Source organism: Dysidea avara, chromosome 3, assembly GCF_963678975.1.
Source record: "Dysidea avara chromosome 3, odDysAvar1.4, whole genome shotgun sequence".
Taxonomy (NCBI): Eukaryota; Metazoa; Porifera; class Demospongiae; order Dictyoceratida; family Dysideidae; genus Dysidea; species Dysidea avara.
In genome coordinates this window covers 27,991,642-28,009,843 of record NC_089274.1, presented here as the reverse complement: position 1 = coordinate 28,009,843, position 18,202 = coordinate 27,991,642, and the positions used below count along the sequence as shown (strand labels likewise).

Here is an 18,202-nt window from a genome sequence, read left to right as displayed (position 1 = left end):
TTTTTTTTTTCCTTACTTTGGCCCCTTTTCTGTTACACCTTATTCAGTCAGTAAGTTAAGTCACTAGGTCTAAGTCCTTGTAGGGTAGGTAATCTTAAGGCTGCAGCACATGTTGCTGTCAGACCTTCAGTGCTGGTCACTGTAAAGTGCTAATAATAAAAAATAATAATAATGAGCAAGACATGATAAGCAACAAATAAGCAAGGAATGATAACAAATAGTGAGCATTGCAAAATAAGCAATGAGCAAGGCATGGTAAGCAACCAATAATGAACAGTGCACAATAAGCAACAATGCATAATAAGCAATGAACAAAGCATGACAAACAACAAACGATGAGCAATGCATGATAAGCAAAAATTAATGCATGATAAGCAACAAACAATAAGCAGTACATAATACAATGAACACTGAGCAATGAGTGACCAATGAGCAACATACAACGAGGTGGGAAACAAAGGAAGACAAATGATTAATCTAATGAACTAAGCAAAGGGTAACCAGCACATACAATAGTCAACAACTGCACAGCAACCGGTAAACATGCATACAGCAATGACTAAGTAGGCACGTATACAATAGTCAGTAATGCACAGCAGCTAGTGAGCATACATACAGCAATGACTAGGTAGGCATGTATACATACAGCAGTGACTAGTTAGGCATGTATACAATAGCCAGCCAAACAAAGCATACAGTAGTCAGCCATGCACAACATACAACAAAGAGCACAACAATGACATACCATAGTATGCTGCGATTCTCTTCCTTAAACTATATGGTGGTCCGGGTTCCAAACAGTCTGATGGCTGGTATCAGTACTGGAGAGGAGTAGCAGGACATTATTATTATTATTATTAATTTTATTACTTGGTTGTGTAATTATTTATCTGATTTGTCAAAAGACAGGGTGACACCAAAAGGCAGAGCCTGTACAAGGGTGTTGCCCTGATCGAAAGATTGAAGAGGGAGGTTGGATGTACGTTTCATATGCATCACTAATCCATCTCCCTAATGTCTTAAGCCAAGTGGGTAAGCCAGCAGCTGCTGCAGTTGTTGCTGCCCCTAAGTGAAAGCTATGGCTAACAAAATGCTGTTCATCAAAATTGGTTGGCTGCAGCAGGTGGTGGAGTGTGACTGCGAGATTTTGCCTCATGAGAGAGGAGAACCGTCCTCCGTGAAACAGTGGACCTTGCCTCTGAGATCCAGGCACTTGACTAGCATACTGATGCATGGCTTTGACAGGACAGGTGGAAGTACGTGAAACGTGGATGGTAATAACGTGACCACTGCAGAATGGATCTGTCTTCAACTGACAAATTAACAAGGAATAGCAGTCATTTTCCATGTGGAGATCTGGTCAGGTAAGCTCAGTAGTGGCAAATTTACTAGCTCTCAGAAAGCTGTAGAAGGCTAGAGTAAAAGCCAGTGCTGTGGATGTTATGACCTTTATTAAATTGGTATATTTTTGTGATGCCCGGCATATAACACAAATGTAATTATAATGCATATTGCAGGTCTGGACAATTCAATAGCAGATGCTCTGTCTCGTTTCCAGGTGGCACGCTTCCAATGTTTAGCCCCGCAATCAACACCACAACAGGACACCATCCCTGCATGGCCAGCCCACTGCTTGAAAGACTCCTCCATCACTATCAGCAACTTGGAGTAGCCCCTTCCACACGCCGCACGTATCCAGCTGAGGTTCGAGCACTTCAACAATTTTGTAAACACTTCAACATCAAGCCGTTCCCAGCTTCACCACTTACTCTCCATTACTTCTGCTATCTCGCACAGAAATTGTCCCATGACATGATCAAGATATATCTTGCTGGGATTCACCTTGAACACATAGAAAATCACTTCCCTGACCCAACTGAGGATGTTTTACTCCGCCTCCTGTGCACTGGTATCAAGAGGGTACAAGCCAACAAGAAGAGAACTCGTCTGCTGATTACTATTGCTGTGCTTTGCACCTTAAAGTAAAGGTGGACTGATACCAGTATAGGTATCGGATCGGTATCGGTAATACAGGTACAGATACCACAGTAGACACTCGCCACTTTTATTAAATCATCTCTAGCTAAGTTTCCAGTAGCTAATAACTTAGTTGAGCTAATCAGTAACTTAACAAAGTAGTGAAACAAAGCCTTTGTTACTCTTTTCCAAGTATTGCTGCAATTGCTCCATGTGTATTCTAATATATTAGAGCACGTGAATCCTTTGTAATTAAATGGTGGTGCAGTTGTTCCCCAAGAAATAAGTTTATGACTACTTGGCTTGCTTTTTCATGAAAAGGTTTGGTTGAAAAACTATAACAAATATTGTACAATAATTGGCTGTCCACGCAATTAATTGCCTTATCAATAAGCTTACAAGAAAACTACCTCAAATCAAGAAATTAGTAATCCACAATGATGTTTGTCATGTTTAGCTGTTATACAATGAATATTTTAAAACTTGATTGAACTGAGGTCAATCGATTACTGTGATATTTTAATAGCTAGCTATGTATCACAACAATGAAATTTCTATAATAAACTTGTCTAGGCTTCAATGTATAGTATCGATATCTGTAAATAATTTCAGTACAAATACTCGTATCGGAAATATCGGTAAAAAGTGGTATCGGTCCATCTCTACCTTAAAGACGCAATTGAAGCAGCAAGCATCCTAGAGAAATATCTACTACGGGTTATCAGGCACCTGAGGAAGATTTGCCCTGCTGGTATGACTTTGCAGGTAAAGGAGAGCTTGCCAACCAACGACAATAAGTGGTGCTTTGTACACTTGGTGAGTTATCTTAAGTCTTGTAGACCCTTGAGGAGCTCTGACTTTCGCTCCATGGGAAAATGCTAGCTTGCGTTGTAGTAGTATTTATTACAATCCCTAGGAATGTAAGGCAAGTAGTGGGTCCTTCTACTTTGGATGGCTTCACTGGTGTATTGAGATGCTGACAAAGGGAGAGCATAGCTGCCAAGTTTCCTGAACATTCACATGATTGAGGGGTACCAGCTGTGAAGCAATCGTCCAAATAATGAAGAAGGTGGTGGACATTGCATCTGTGCTGCGGTATCCAGTGTAAGGCAGAGGCAAACTGATTAAAGAGGAATGGGGCAGACCTAAGCCCAAAGGGTAGGCATGTGTCTATGTAATATCTGCCCTTCCAGTAAATGCCAAGAAGATGCCAATCTTCTTGGCATACAGAGATCAACCTGAAGGAATTTTTAGGTCAATCTTTGCATTAAGAGCATCCTTACCTAGTTGGTTGACAATGGCAAATGCATGATCTACTGAACAGTATGTAAGGGCGTATGTATTTGGGTTAATAAAATCATTAATGCTATGTTATCTTGGCACAGACAAATGGTAAATGGTGTGCAACCGCCATCATGCTTTTGAATTAGGCCTAAGCCAGAGCAGTGCAGGTTTGGCAGTGGAGGGTTGACATAAGGGCCCTGCAGCATATTCTGTGGCCGATGCAGCATCTAATACTGCTGGCTGTTGGAATGCTGACGGAAGATTGTTGCAAGTATGTGCAAAGGGTGGTCCCTCATATCCTATGGAACATCCATGTGTCAGATTGAGTATTAATTTCCTGACAAAGGTGCGGTCAGGATGTAAACGTAATTCATCCTTAAATTTATTGATTAACACAGGGGTGAAAGGCCATGAAGAGAGTGCAGTAAGAGGACAGGGGTGCAGTGGATGGTGCACTGAGTGTAGGTAAGTGGTGTGTTTGGAATAGGGTGCACTGTGCAAGCTATTGGAGTGTCCTAAAGGGGACAGGGTTTTCAGAACTAGATGATCGAAGATGAGTGCTGTGTGTAGGTGCAGGTGTGTGTGAGGTGCAGTGCGTCACACTCCTGAACGAGTGGTCATCTGAAGTGAGGACTGAAATCCTCACTTTGGCCTCTGCTGTGGGCAAGCGGAGATGGGGTGGTTCCCTTTGCAGAAAGTGCAGATGTGCTGGTGTCTGCACACATGGTGGGTGCAATTACCATCTCCACAGATAGGGACATTGCTAGGTCTATTGCTAGGTTGCTGAAGTGGTTGGTGGCTGACTCCAAAGGGCGACCAGGGACAATTCTCAGGGAAATGTGTGGTGGCTTTGCAGTACGGACAGGGCCAGCAGTTGGCAGTTTGACTAAGGGGTCCCACAGAAATGGCCTCAAGTGAGTAGTTAGCCATTGATCCCATTGCTTAGTTGAGTTGGAGGGCCCTAAACTTCCTATCATACTTCAACCAGGCATGCAAGGCAAGGACCTGCTAGCTGAGCAAATTATGGACTGGTAAGCAAGTAGTTCTAAGGTTCTAGCAGGATACTCTCATAACAACCATGGCATAAATAATCCAGGCCTCCATCCAGGTTGCTAATGATAAAACAGTGTGTGCAAGGATGAAGCTTGCCTGTCATCATCATAACTACATTTACTGAGCAACACACAAAAATCAACATACTCACCACTGATGATTTGCTGACACAGGTGGGGTGGCACTGGTAGAGTAGCACAAGTGTGAGCACTGATTGCAGGCAAGTTGAATGTTGGCTGACTGAGTGGAGTTTGCTCTAAAGTAAAGGGTGCACCATGATCTGAGGCTGGAGATAGGTTGTCAAGTGGGGGCTGCTGTATTCCTGGTTGTGTGAAACTAAATTGTTGTGGCTGTGCAGGAATAGGAGTGGCCTGTTGAGCATCAGTCGCTTGCTGTAGGAACTGCTGCAGTAGTGCTGCTAGTATCTTTAAAGTTGGTGGTGTGCCAAATGCCTCTGAGGTTGTGGAGTGCGTCGGCAACTGGTGAATGCTCATCAGAGGTGGGGCGGTAGGTAGCAACATGAGCGGCTGCTGGGGAGTGTTCATTGGCATTAAACCAGCACTAGGAGCAGATGGCTGGATGGGTAGCACAATTGTAGGTAGCATAGTCATTGGTGGGGCTGGCATAGGAGTGGCCATAGGTATCACAGTCATTGGGACAGTACTAGGAGCAGGTGGCTGAGTAGGTAGCACAGTCAAAGGTGGGCCTGATATCGGAGCGATAGTTGTTGTAGCTAGGTTCAGAGACTGAGTGCTCAACCCTTGTGGGGAAATAGAAGGTACTGATACTGACAGTATCGAAGTAATTGGGTGTGAGGCTGATGATACACCTTGCAGTAGAGGGATAGTCAGTTGGGAGGCTGTTAACACCCCTAGCAGTTGTCCACCTTGTTTGAGAGGAGAGAAATTGAAGGAACTGCTGCATGATCTGGTGGCTAGCTTGTGTAGACAGCGTTTCAGACATGGACCCTTGGCTAGCTTGTGTTTTCAGCACAGTGGCAATGCCACTCAATGATTGCTGTGCATCTTCAGCTGGAGACGATGTGGGAGGATGCAATGCCTCATGAAGTCACTTGGCCATCAGATTTTGTCCCTGTTGCTGGTAGGTTCCTGGCTGATAAGTGCAGATGAAGCACTTCCACTAGAAGGCTGACCGATTGCCACAGTGATGCTATGGTGGTCATTGGGGTTACGTTTCTTCGAAGTTCTTGGCATCCTGACTACCTGCAAAAGCTTCAGTCTTTATGACTGACTTCATCTAATTCCAAATAGCACCCCCTTTGCCATGAGTAGAGATCGCGTGATCACCGTTTACACATGCAACAGTATTGATTATTAACAATCGCAGGATCCAGTTCTATTAACCGGAATTCAATGCCAACTATTCCTCAGGCTCCCTTGTCTGTTAACCTTATTTACAGTGGTAAATTGTGTTTAAAATATTTTTGGTTATTTGAAGGCATGTTTGGGCTTGATCCTAAACATGTGGTACTACCAAGTTGTTCTGAGTAAAACAAATTTGATATTTTTGTTTGGAAGCTAAATACAAGGGTTTCTGCTATACAGTACTACTATACTGTATGATATTTTGTTAATGTTTTATTTAATAACGCATTTCATGTGTAATAAGTTAAAAGTATTTGCTATCATGATAATTATTTACAGAGCCACTATTGTGGTAGTAAAATTTAGCACTAACCTTACTTGAGTACCTATTTTGTAATGTTCTAATCTTCCAGTAAACATGAATGTGACTCGAGAGCTGCCAGCATCAGTACTTTACAAATGGCTCAGATTATGCAATAGTTGCATGCTATTTGGGATTATATGAAGAAGGTGAATCTGAACATATTAATGGTGTTAGGTCTGGATTCCTATCTAGAGTTACAGCTAGTTGTTCGTTAAATAGAACAGGATACAAAAGCACATGTGCTTGTACACATGCGCAATGAATCCTTATGAAATTTGTCATGCTTTCACACCTTTGGGTGAGCCAGATGTATGTGAGAAGGGACATGGGTGGGTGGAACCACTGATATACTCGACTTCACCCTCTTCATATAATTCCAAATTACATATAATCATCGTGTGATCTAAGCTATTTGGAAATTATATTTCAGAAGAATCCGTCTCTCATATCAATGGTAGCTCAAGATATGGTGAAGTTTAGCAAGTGTATATTACACATGAGTACACTAACACAAAAAATACATGATAGTTCAGATCCCACTACTTGATGAAGATAACACAGCCTGGCCATAACAGGGGTCATGGGTAGGACAATAGTAGAACTTCCTGAATACTGACTCTGTAATCTAGTCTGCAGCCTTCAAGATGTCACTGGTTGTCACTCCAGAGTCTGCGGCAGCTGACACTGATGCACTCCTTGTGCAGCTGACACTGATGCACTCCTTGTAGAGTAAGCTGTGAAAATATTAACGTCAATACCTGGATGTTTTAGCACTCCTTTTCACCATCAGGCAATTCTACAGGATGCCACAGGTTTGTGAGGTTTCACTATGGCCACAAAAAGCTGATTGGACTCTTTTCTTAAAGAAGATGTTACTGTCTGGTAACACCAAAGAGTCTCTACTGGACACAGTTCTTTGTTGCCAAAAAGGTAACAAAAATATCAGTTAGGGACTTACCCTGTCTAGGCTTTTTGGCCAGATTGCATGGTAAGAAAGACACTCCACTGGTTTAAATTGACATCTACTGATGGCTAAGGATGCCAGATCTACTGGTTGTGAAAGTCTAGCTAGTGCCATTAACATGACCAGTTTGTAAGTCAATAACTTGAGTGACAGTGACTGGATGTCACCCCACTTTGATATACACTCTGGCACTACCTGAACATTCCAAGTAGTAGTGTAGCATGGAAGAGGTGGTTTGACATGGAAGGCTCCTTTCAGGACCCTGCATGGCCTCTAGTGGATGCTTGTTCACGTCCACATCATCCACTCTGTCATGTACTGGATAAGGCAGACCTGTAAGCATTAAGAGAACTTGTTTGATACCCCTAACCATGTAAATCAGTCAAGAAGTCAGAAATGGGTCACGAAACAGGATCAAGACCCTGTTCAGTACACTAGCCCAACCATTTATTAAAGTGAGAATCATAGGTTCTGGAGGTTTTGCTTCTCCAGGATGCAAGTATGAGCTCTTTAGCTGCCTCTGAAAGACCTCCATGTCCAAATTTTTGCCAGAGATAGGCCATACTGCTAGTTGGGGTAGAAGATCCATTTGACTGGCGTTGGATGTCTGCTGGAACAGGCTCAAAGTGCAAGGAAGTTGCTGTGTATAGTCATATAGCATTCCAACAGGACTGGGTACCATGACTGACCCTTCCACACTGAAGCCATTAGGATCACTTGAGCTTGCTGTTGGTGCACCTGAGACAGGACTCTGCCCACCAAGCACCATGGAGGGTTCGCATATCCTTTGAGTGTCTAGCTAAATACATCTGTTGCCTCTTCTAGGGGATCTGGCCTTCAGCTGAAGTATCGAGGTAGTTGGGTGGTAGGCAAGATGATAACAGGTTCACCTGCAGTGGTCCCCACTTCTGGTTGATCTGTTGAAACAACTTAAGGTTCCAGTTTGTCCTGTCTTTTGTTGATCTGGTCTCGGCTTCTGCAACTTGGTGGCAAGAGAAGCTTGCTCAATGGAATGGCAAAACTCTACTATGCAGACAACAGAATATAATTATCATCTCAGATACTTCTCTCCATGGTTGGGAAGCAGTTTGCAATGGCACCAAGACAGGAGGTCCATAGGCCCTCCCGCATGAGGGGTTGCATATAAACTGTCTATAACTACTGGCTGCAACCTTGGTAGTAAAAACATTCCTGAAGGACCATACAGAAATGTCAGTGTTACTACAACTGGACAACCAGACAGCAGTAGTATATATCAACAACATGGGGGGAACAGTGTTCCCCCAACTGACAGATCTGGCCAAGGCCCTGTGGATGTGGGCTTTGTCCAAAGACATCACTCTGACTGCAGAGTACATACCAGGAGTAGTGAATGTCGTGAGCCCCTCCCTGGCTTGAGTTGATATATGACAGCATTACATTGTAGTTCTGGTTGGTATGACTCAGAGCAAGAGTATATAGTGGGGGCTCCCCATTATATACTCTTGCTCAGAGCCCTTTGTAGATCTCCTTGTAGTGACTGGTAAAACAGAGGGGCAGGAAGAACTTCCTGAGATGCTGCATGCAGCTTCCCTATCTATTGAGCCAACTGTCGTGCTGTCATCTGTGACCTCTGTAAATGCTGATTGACCTCCATCTGTATGTTCTCCCAGCACACTTTACTGTAGACTCGATGAGTGGTGACAGACGTTGGTACATTGATGCCCTCCACATCTTCAATGGCTAGCTGTGTGCCACCATTGATTGTCTCTAATGTCCCCGTGAGAGGCCACACAGCATCCAAGAAGTGAGTTTGGATGTCAGAGAAAAGACTGTCATTGGCTTTAGTACTCTTTGAACATTCACCGGCAATCATCTTATCTAGGTTGGGCAGTGTGGTAAACGGCATGTCCAGCATTATGAATTCATACTGGAGTTTCCTTCTATTCTTATTCTCCATTGGAGAGAAAGCTATCTTCATGAACTGGAGATATGCAAATCTTGTTGTAACTGGTAGGCTCTACCGGTTTCTTCAGTGTGTTGTGGTCTTCCTCCTCTGATTTGAGTTCCATACTATGTACCAGCAGGGTACTGTGTACCAAGCCAGAATTCTCCTCCCCCAGGCAGCTGTGTCACCCTTTGGGGTTCTTTTATGCATTTTCCTGATATGCTAGACAACTGCTTCTCCATTTGCCTGAGTGATTGCTGCATCAAGGCAAGTATAGAAGTATCGTCAGACATCACTAATCACATAAAATCACAAATTGCTAAGATTGATGAACAAGAAACAACCAACACTAGCAAGCTAGAAAAAGGCCAAAGGTGTGAAAACATGGCAAATTTTATAAGGACTCATTGCACATGTGCAAAAGTGCACGTGCTTCATATCTTGTTCTATTTAACAACCAACTAGCTGTACCTCTAGGAAACCAGCATAACACCATTGATATGTGAGACAGGGCTATCTTAAATATAATTACAGTGTCAAATGATGTCTACATACATATATGACACTTCATAAGTGAGCCTCAACTAAGAGCTCCTCATTATTTTATGTATGCAATGAAATACATACTTGAATTGTTGATGGTTTTGCAATCATGTGCATATTTATTGACAGAAAATACTTTCTGTAGTGTGGGCTAAGTAGGCTGTGTGCACTTATTTTTATATTTTTGGGTGTAGGGTGAACGTTCAGGATTTTCATCTCCAGCTCGTGCTTTAATCGAAACTGCTGTGATGAGTACTGGAGGATTTGATTTTGATGGAATGTTTTTTAACAGTCAGGAAGATGCTGAAGCAGGAATTGATCTTTTCTATCCAGAAATTGCATATATTCTGTGGATAGTGTTTATGATTTTAATGCCCATCCTCCTATCTAACTTATTGGTAATAATACATTTACAAGTAATTTTTGTATTACCATCTATACCAAAACAGCCAAGCGATGAAGAAAGGTGTGGCCCCAAAAAGCCAGGGTGAAAGTTGTGAAATCAAAGGTGGTGGCCAAGAAATGGCTGCAATGATATGCTAATACCAATAAATTTTAATAATATCATTGGCATTAGCATCAGTGCAGCCATTTCTTGCATGGCCACCACCTTTGATTTCACAACTTTTTTTGCCCTGGCATTTTTGGAGGGTCACACCTTTTTTTACAGCTAGGCTGCTTTGGTATACACTTTTCTTTCTGTAATTGCAAACCCCAAATCTAGCCTATGGCCAGCATTGAGGCTTCCTTTTAACTTGTTTTTTTTTTCCTTTACTGCAGGAATTGTTGAACAAGAAAAGACTATTTTGTAAACCTATGTGTGATTATCATGTAGCTATTAGGGTAATATAAGCTTGATAAACAGTAGAGGGTGTTATATGTAGCAACCAGGTTTTATTTCCAACTGAAATCTCAAATTTTTTGATTACCTATCTGAACTATTTAATACATAGGTTTAATTGTCTAGTTCTGATTTTCATCAGTAAAATGAATAATGCAATATGTAACTTCAGTAATCTGCATCGTGCCTGTGTATAAGAGAAGTGTGGATAATCCCGTGTTTCAAGGCTGGAGTTGGGGTACACAAAAGAAGTGGTTTTATGTCAAAACAGCTAAGCTGTGATAAAAGGATACAGCATTAAAACTAGATTTAAAAAGTTGTGAGACTCAAGTGGCTATCTGTGATGATGCTAATACTAATCTAAGGTGCACCAAATGCCATCAAATTTAGGGTCTAAAGTAAAAGATACAAGTATATACATAACTTTTCTTACAAAAGGACTGATTTTTTCTCATAAACCACTTATGGGAATAAGTCATACATCAATCTGTATGTACGTATAGATTAATTATAGACACATAGATTAACTACTATGAAGGGCATTGTTTTTAGTCTAGTCAGTTGTCTAGAGTATTTATGTAAGAATGCTTGAGAAATTTAAAATACCTGTATGTAAGAGATTTATTTTTCAGACAATTTTTTTTGGAAAGAGGTTGGTATAAAAATATTAAAATTTTAGGATTTCCTATCACATACGTAGCTTAAAGGGGGATAGTGTTAATTGATAACCTCATTTCTGAATGTAGTGTGTCAACTGCGTACATATAATACTGATTATACTAATATAGGTTGGTTTAGCTGTTGATGATGTCAAAGAAATCAGAAAAGCTGCTGAACTGAGAATGTTTGCTTTAACGGTTCGTTGTCCGTAATTATTCTATATTTGCACTGTTAACTTCCACCTATTGTGTTATTGCATTTAATTGGTTAAATGTACTGTATTAGTAAATCCGATAGAACTGTTTAGGCTACTATTCAAAATGGCTACTTTTAATTTGATAAGGATATATGCAGTACACTTATTAACAGCACTTGGCGTACTTATATGATTTATATACTACACCAAGACTGAATTAGGGATTAAATGCTCACTAGTATATCTGAAGGTGTAGGCGACCTTCTTTTTCACCATACTTTTTTCTATGATCCCTAATCAAACTTAAAATTCCTAATTTTTCCTTAAACTTGTTTGTTTACTTTTTTGTAACATTATTATGACTGGTGAATCCATGCATACCGTATCAAAAGAAAGGATGGCGCCATGTAGAATATATTACTGTTTTCTCTGAACGCGTGCCCCAGCTATCAAATTGCTTCGAAAGTGCAGTGGCCATTATGCTTTGCTTTCAACTATATTCAGCTCATTACACAGCACTATAAACAACAAAAGAAAAACAGTAGAAGAAGTGCTTCTGCAATCAATCCAGTCACCACGAAAATACGACAATTCGTGTGCCCCAACTATCAATTACTGCCTCGAAAGTGCAGCAATCATTACGCTTTGCTTTCAGCTATGTTCAGCCCATTACACAGCATTACAAATGAAGAACAGTGTTAGAATGACCTCTGCAATCAATCCAGTCACAATGGAAAATATGGACAATTACGATTTATAAATGTACTGCATGTAGGGAAGCCATGCATCACGCTACCATGAATCAACACCTTGGGCTGTCAGCAAAAAGAAATGGGACACAAAGGAGGACAAAAGTAAGTCCATGATGCGTACATTGTACTTACTGCGGTATACCAAAAGGCACGTCTCAGGACGAAGCTATGTTGAACAGTGAAAAAATCAAGCCCATAGCCTTAGCTGTTATTGAGTTACTCTTGCCTGAAGGTATCAGGCAAGCAGTCAGGCAGTTAGACAGTAGAAAATTCCATTGAATTTTTTTTTTTTAATTTTGTAACAATTTATTGGAAACCTTTAGGAGGCACTTTTGGGCTTGGTTATACCTAACCAATACTGCCAAGGTGCCAGGATGGTATTGTGAAGCTGGTTTATGGGTGATTTTTTGGCCAGAAAAACCCAAATATCCATGATCCCTAATATACAGTACTACCATACTGTATGATCCAACAATAGATGAAATGGCTTGAACTTTTACATGATTTAAAATGATTTTTCCTTCTTACTTATGGTTCATCTTACTGAATAGTACAGATGCTTTTCCATAAATCAATCCATGTACATGTGTACATATATTATAGTATTTCATGCAAACTGTAACAATAATCATGACATTTATTTAAAGGCTGTGACTTTAAGAGCAACTAAACAAGAGCCAAAATGTGACATTTAGTGTAATTTTTATAGTGCATTTCAAATATCGTACACTAAACCAAATTTTTGTTAACACTCTTGGTTATATAAATAGTCATATAGCTACAATACTATTAATTTTAGATTAGTAATGTACTGATTTAATATTTATGAACTATAGCCATATACCAAGAAATTTATTACCAATCTACCAATTCTGTACTGATTTGACATCAGTTACTAATGTGTTATGCAATATGATGAGTGGTCTGTTACAAGTAGCTTTTGTAGCATTTTATGCTTTCAAACTTAGCAATCATTAGCTGAATAACCATCACAGTACTGTTACTTAAGTATAATGGTGGTCTAAATCACACAACTAATCAAACAATAAAGTAACCATAAATGGATGTTCCAACTAATACTTGACCCTTCTTTGAATGGCTGGTATAGGCTGTTATAGACTGCAGTATTTATGGCATATAGTACAGCACTAGTGTTTTTTTTTGCTTCATTGTTTTCTGGGATACTTAGTTAACAAGGTAAGTTCATGAACTAACAACAACAAAATTGCATGCATGATTGAGTACTTGTACAGATACATGCAGCACCTTTCTATACTTAGTCTAGAAAAGAAAGGATAGTACCATAGCCTTTATTACATACCAAAATGATACTGAAACAAGCTGGAGTAGTGCATGATTTTAAATCACAGTAAAACAATAAGAAGTGTTATATCCCTACTGTGCTCAAGATACCATAATGGAAATGCACATGTAGGGATAAAACACTTCTTATTGTTTTACTGTGATTTAACATCATATACTATATACTCCAGCTTGTTTCAGTACTCTTTATTGATGTGCTATGGTCCCTACTCTAGTTGAAATTTCCAATTTTTTTGTGTACTTGTATCAATAAAAGCTATACACCATTGGATGGAGAGTAAGAAAATTTTGTTCGTGTTCATACAGCAAAAGGGACAGAGCTATGTGTACTTATTTACATTGTGGTAGAAACAAGTTTACCGACGTCATTTCTTTGTTGGAATGGCCTTCTTCTTTCTCCACACAGAGAAGTACAGGGTAAGTACTTAAAATATACCTTAATGGATGGATGGATGTACCTTGATGGATTTGCCAGTTCACAGTGAACAGATTGAAGTCTTGCCTTTATAGCTTGTTTCAGTCATGAGTTATCATAGATTAATAAATAAGCTCCTGCAATTTATTTTTCGTATTGTTGATGTGCAAATTAATTTTATTGCTGTTCCAAATGTCTAGTGCTATCACTCCAAGACTATTCATCACAAAAGGCTAAAACTTTGGTTGCCCACTTCTTTGTTACCACAGATAACAGAGAAGCAATAAAATGGAGTAATTCAAGGAATGTGAGAAAATGGTCAGTTTTAGCTCAGACAGTTACATATCTCTAATTTAGTTATGCTGGTGTTCTGCTAGGAGTACACATGCACTCCAATAGTATCTTTTAGTTAAGTTTTTGAATTGCTATTTTATTATTATTATTACTAGGCCCGGGGCAAATACAACCAAGTACAATCACCAACGGGACAACCTACTAATGGGGCATGTACAAACAGTGCATGGCGAACACAGTATGTGCAGGCAGAAAAGATGCACAGTAATACAATTCTAGAGGAATTGACTGGCACATATACGTAAGGGATGTATTAGCAGACCATGGTAAGATTACTATAAAAGCAGAGTATTTCAACTGTCTGTCACCTACAACTGATATCTGAGTTATGTATATATTTAACATGAGCTGGGTCATTTGTACTAAAATGATCACATGATGCTGTCCGTGGATACACTGCAAGACCAAAAAAAAAAATTACATTTCGGAAGGCTCCGTTTCCATATCAATATGTAATGAGCATAATTACACACTATTACAGCAATTCGAAGTGTTCACGTGACAAAATAATCAAAATTAAGTCATTTCCGGAATCCGGAGTATATAAACTGCCACGTGTTCGTCCAGACCGGCTTTTTATATTGCTGCGACAGCACTTCGACTTTCATCTCCGCGCTCAGCTAGTCAAGCCATGACTGATCCTGGCGAGAAGACGCAAGAAACGCTCCTGAAGGAACTGTTAACCACTGTTTCGACACTTCAACAGGAGGTCGCCAACCTGAAGGTCGGCAATGGAGAATGCCAACCCCACAAAAGGCCTCGCGATGGCGATGGCGCCGATGACCAGCCAACCGCTCGCATCGAGCAGGACGATGGTGGTTCAGAGGGCAGCGATAGCGACCCCGAACCGGACCTTGAGCTTCCCGATAGGAAAGCGAGGTTTGCACTCTCTGAAGAGGGCGAAGCCTTCTTCGAGGCCACCTTCAAGTCTAAGATGGAGTACGCGACCCGGAAGGCAAAGGCGGCCAAATACGGCCAGCCTGATTCAAGATGGACCAGGTGTCCAAGGCTGGGCCCAGTGGTGGAGGGTACACTCTCCTCAGAGGCCCTCAAACAAGATAAGGTAGCCTATAGGTCACAGGAAATGTGGCTGGAGGCAGTTGGACCCCTAGCAGCCATCCTGGAAAGAGCTGGCGAGGATAACCTGACACTCTCCGAGGTAATCCCAATGGTCCAAGCCTCACTGATGTTAATGGGGGATGCCTCACATCATCAGTCCTCCCAACGAAGACAACACCTGCTGCAACATTTCAATCCCCAGCTGAAGAAGCTGATGAACGACCAGGACTTTGAGGATGCTGCACCCTACCTATTTGGAGAGGACTTTGCTCAGAAGGCCAAGAGCAAGCTGGAGTCAGCAGCGGCCCTGCGAAAGGCTGTGTACCAACCAACCTCCAAGGGGAAGACGGGTTTTCACGGAGGCTACTCCCGCAAACAACACCGGGGCTACGGGGGCAGCCGACAGAACAACCTCGGCCCTGGAAAATACAAGAAGAGACCAAACAGTTCGGCGTCAGCAGAGGCAAAGAAATGACTAACAACTATAAGCAGTACGTCGTCAACACCTTTAACAACAACTTTAATAAATATTGTCAACCCTACCCTCACGTTAACACCACAGGGTTCACAGGCACATCACATAAATGTGTTGATAGGCCAGATGGACTTGCAAATAAGCAGTCCCAGTCTGGCAGGGAGACTCGCTCACTATGTTCCCAATTGGGAACAGATAACACAAGACCGATGGGTCTTAAATGCGATAGAAGGGTACAAACTAGAGCTTTCCCAGCCTCCATACCAGGGGCGGCCCAGCCAGGAGACCCAAGAGGAGCGGGAGAAGATAACCCAGGAGGTCAAGGAACTTCGGGCAAAGGTGCCATAATAGAAGTCCAGCCCTTCCACCTCGGCTTTGTATCCCAAATCTTCTTGGTGGAGAAGAAAGGGGGGGGGCAGAGGCCAGTGATAAACCTCAAGGGCCTCAACAACTTTGTGAAGACAGGGCACTTCAAGATGGAGGGCCTCCACATTCTCCCAGACCTAATCCAGCCAATGGACTGGATGGTGAAACTGGACCTGAAGGATGCATACCTTCAAGTCCCAATTCACAAGGAGCACCAAGGCCTCCTTCAATTCCGATGGGAACACAAGTTGTACCAATTCGTGTGTCTCCCATTCGGGCTGACATCAGCTCCCCGGGTATTCACAAAAATAATGAAACCAGTTGTGGGGATGCTACGGCAGTTGGGAATTCGTCTGATTATATATCTAGACGATATCTTAATTATGCACCAATCCAGGGAACAACTCATATTGCTCATTCCCTCTGTGTGCCAAATCTTCCAGGCCCTGGACCTGATGGTCAACAGGGAGAAATCTCAGCTCACTCCCCAACAGGAGATAGAGTTCCTGGGATTCCTAGTGAACTCGGCTTCCCTACACTTAGCCTTCCCTCCCGAAAAGATGAGGAAGATACAGCAGGATGCTCGAACCCTCATCAACCGGCAGGTAGTCTCAATAAGAGACCTGGCCAGATTCGTCGGGAAGGCCTCAGCCTCAGCAAGAGCCATCTGGCAAGCACCCCTGCACTACAGGACCCTACAGAATATGATACATTCTGTGACTGGGGAGGATCAATCCCTAGTGAACAGGATGTCCAGGTTCAACGTCAAACTCCAGCTCACCCTGGAAGCCGAGAGGGACCTACAGTGGTGGATATCACTAGACAGGAGTTCCCTGATGGTATCACCCCTACGACCTCGCAGGCCATCCATGACCATCGAGTCCGATGCCTCCAACATGGGCTGGGGAGCACGCCAAGGGGAAACCCGGACAGGGGGACAGTGGTCAAAGGCAGAGTCCCTGAACCACATCAATTACCTGGAGCTCCTTGCAGCATTCTTAGCAATCCAGTGCTTTACGAAGGAGAAGTCCGGCATAACTATACAACTGAAGTTGGACAACATAACTGCGGTGTCCTACATAAACAGGATGGGCGGGACTCACTCCCAACCACTCTGCAATCTAGCAGTGACCATATGGGAATGGACTCTGCAACGGAATTTATACCTAGCGGCAGATCATCTCCCAGGAGTACAAAATACAGCAGCAGATCAGGAGTCCAGAACTGTGAGGGACAGGTGCGACTGGATGCTGAACCCCAATATATTCAGCAGAATCCAGTCCCAGATGGGGCCTTGCGGGATAGACCTATTCGCTTCCCGCCTCACAAGACAGTTACCGAGGTATTTCAGCTGGAGACCAGACCCAGAGGCAGAGGGGACAGATGCCTTCAGCCAGGTTTGGTCAATGACACGGGGATATACCAACCCCCCATGGTGTCTGATACCTCGATGCCTGTCACAGGTGAATCATCAGAAGGCCAGATCGATCATGATCACCCCCCTTTGGAGTACTCAACCATGGTTCCCAACCATCCTGGGACTCCTGGAGGATTACCCGCGGCTACTACCCTCAGTAGAGGATCTGGTTATGCTCCCATCAGACCAGGAATTCATAATGAGTCAGGGAGTTCCAGACTTAGTTGCATGGCCCATCTCAGGGAATCCTTTGAATCACGGGGAATTTCTTCACAAGCTTCAGACCTCCTCTTGTCCTCCTGGAGGTCAAAAACGCAATCCAACTACAATTCATTGTTTACCAAATGGACAGATTGGTGTCATCAATGGGATAGGAATCCCCTTGTTGGACCTGTAAGGATGTTGCCAATTTTCTAGCCAACTTGTATGAGAAGGGATACCAATACCGTTCCCTCAATGCCTACCGTTCAGCAATTTCATCTGTCCATGCCGAGGTGGATGGCCAATCGGTGGGGCAGCACCCCCTGATCACCAGGTTACTCAAGGGAGTATTCAATGAGAGACCCCCCCAGCCAAGATATTCTACTTTCTGGGATATTGGAGTGGTATTAAGGTACCTGAAACAATTGGGTACTAATGAGGCACTTACGCTTCGCTCACTTACTCTAAAAACAACAATGCTTCTGGCATTGACTAGGCCTTCAAGGTCAGTGGATTTGAGTAAGTTAGACATCAGAAGCCGGTCCTTCACTTCTGAGGGTGTAGTCTTTAAACCCCAGCACTTGTCAAAACAAAGCAGACCATCAAAACCCCTAGCGGATTTCTTTTATCCCAGATTTCCAGACGAACCACTCATCTGCCCAGTTGTCACGATTCAGGCATACGAGAAGAGAACTCAAGAGTTCCG

General features: G+C 42.5%; 1 protein-coding gene across 4 annotated transcripts in view; it reads left to right on the top strand.

Moving 5' to 3' along the window:
- Positions 1–18,202, top strand: part of LOC136250612 (transient receptor potential cation channel subfamily A member 1 homolog) — a 206,123-nt gene that overhangs the window by 169,918 nt on the left and 18,003 nt on the right. For all 4 annotated transcript variants that reach the window (XM_066042844.1, XM_066042845.1, XM_066042842.1 and 1 more), the window contains exons 18-19: positions 9,632–9,835; positions 11,067–11,135. In XM_066042844.1, the coding sequence (XP_065898916.1) occupies positions 9,632–9,835; positions 11,067–11,135 (273 nt within the window). The remainder of the gene's footprint in view (positions 1–9,631; positions 9,836–11,066; positions 11,136–18,202) is intronic.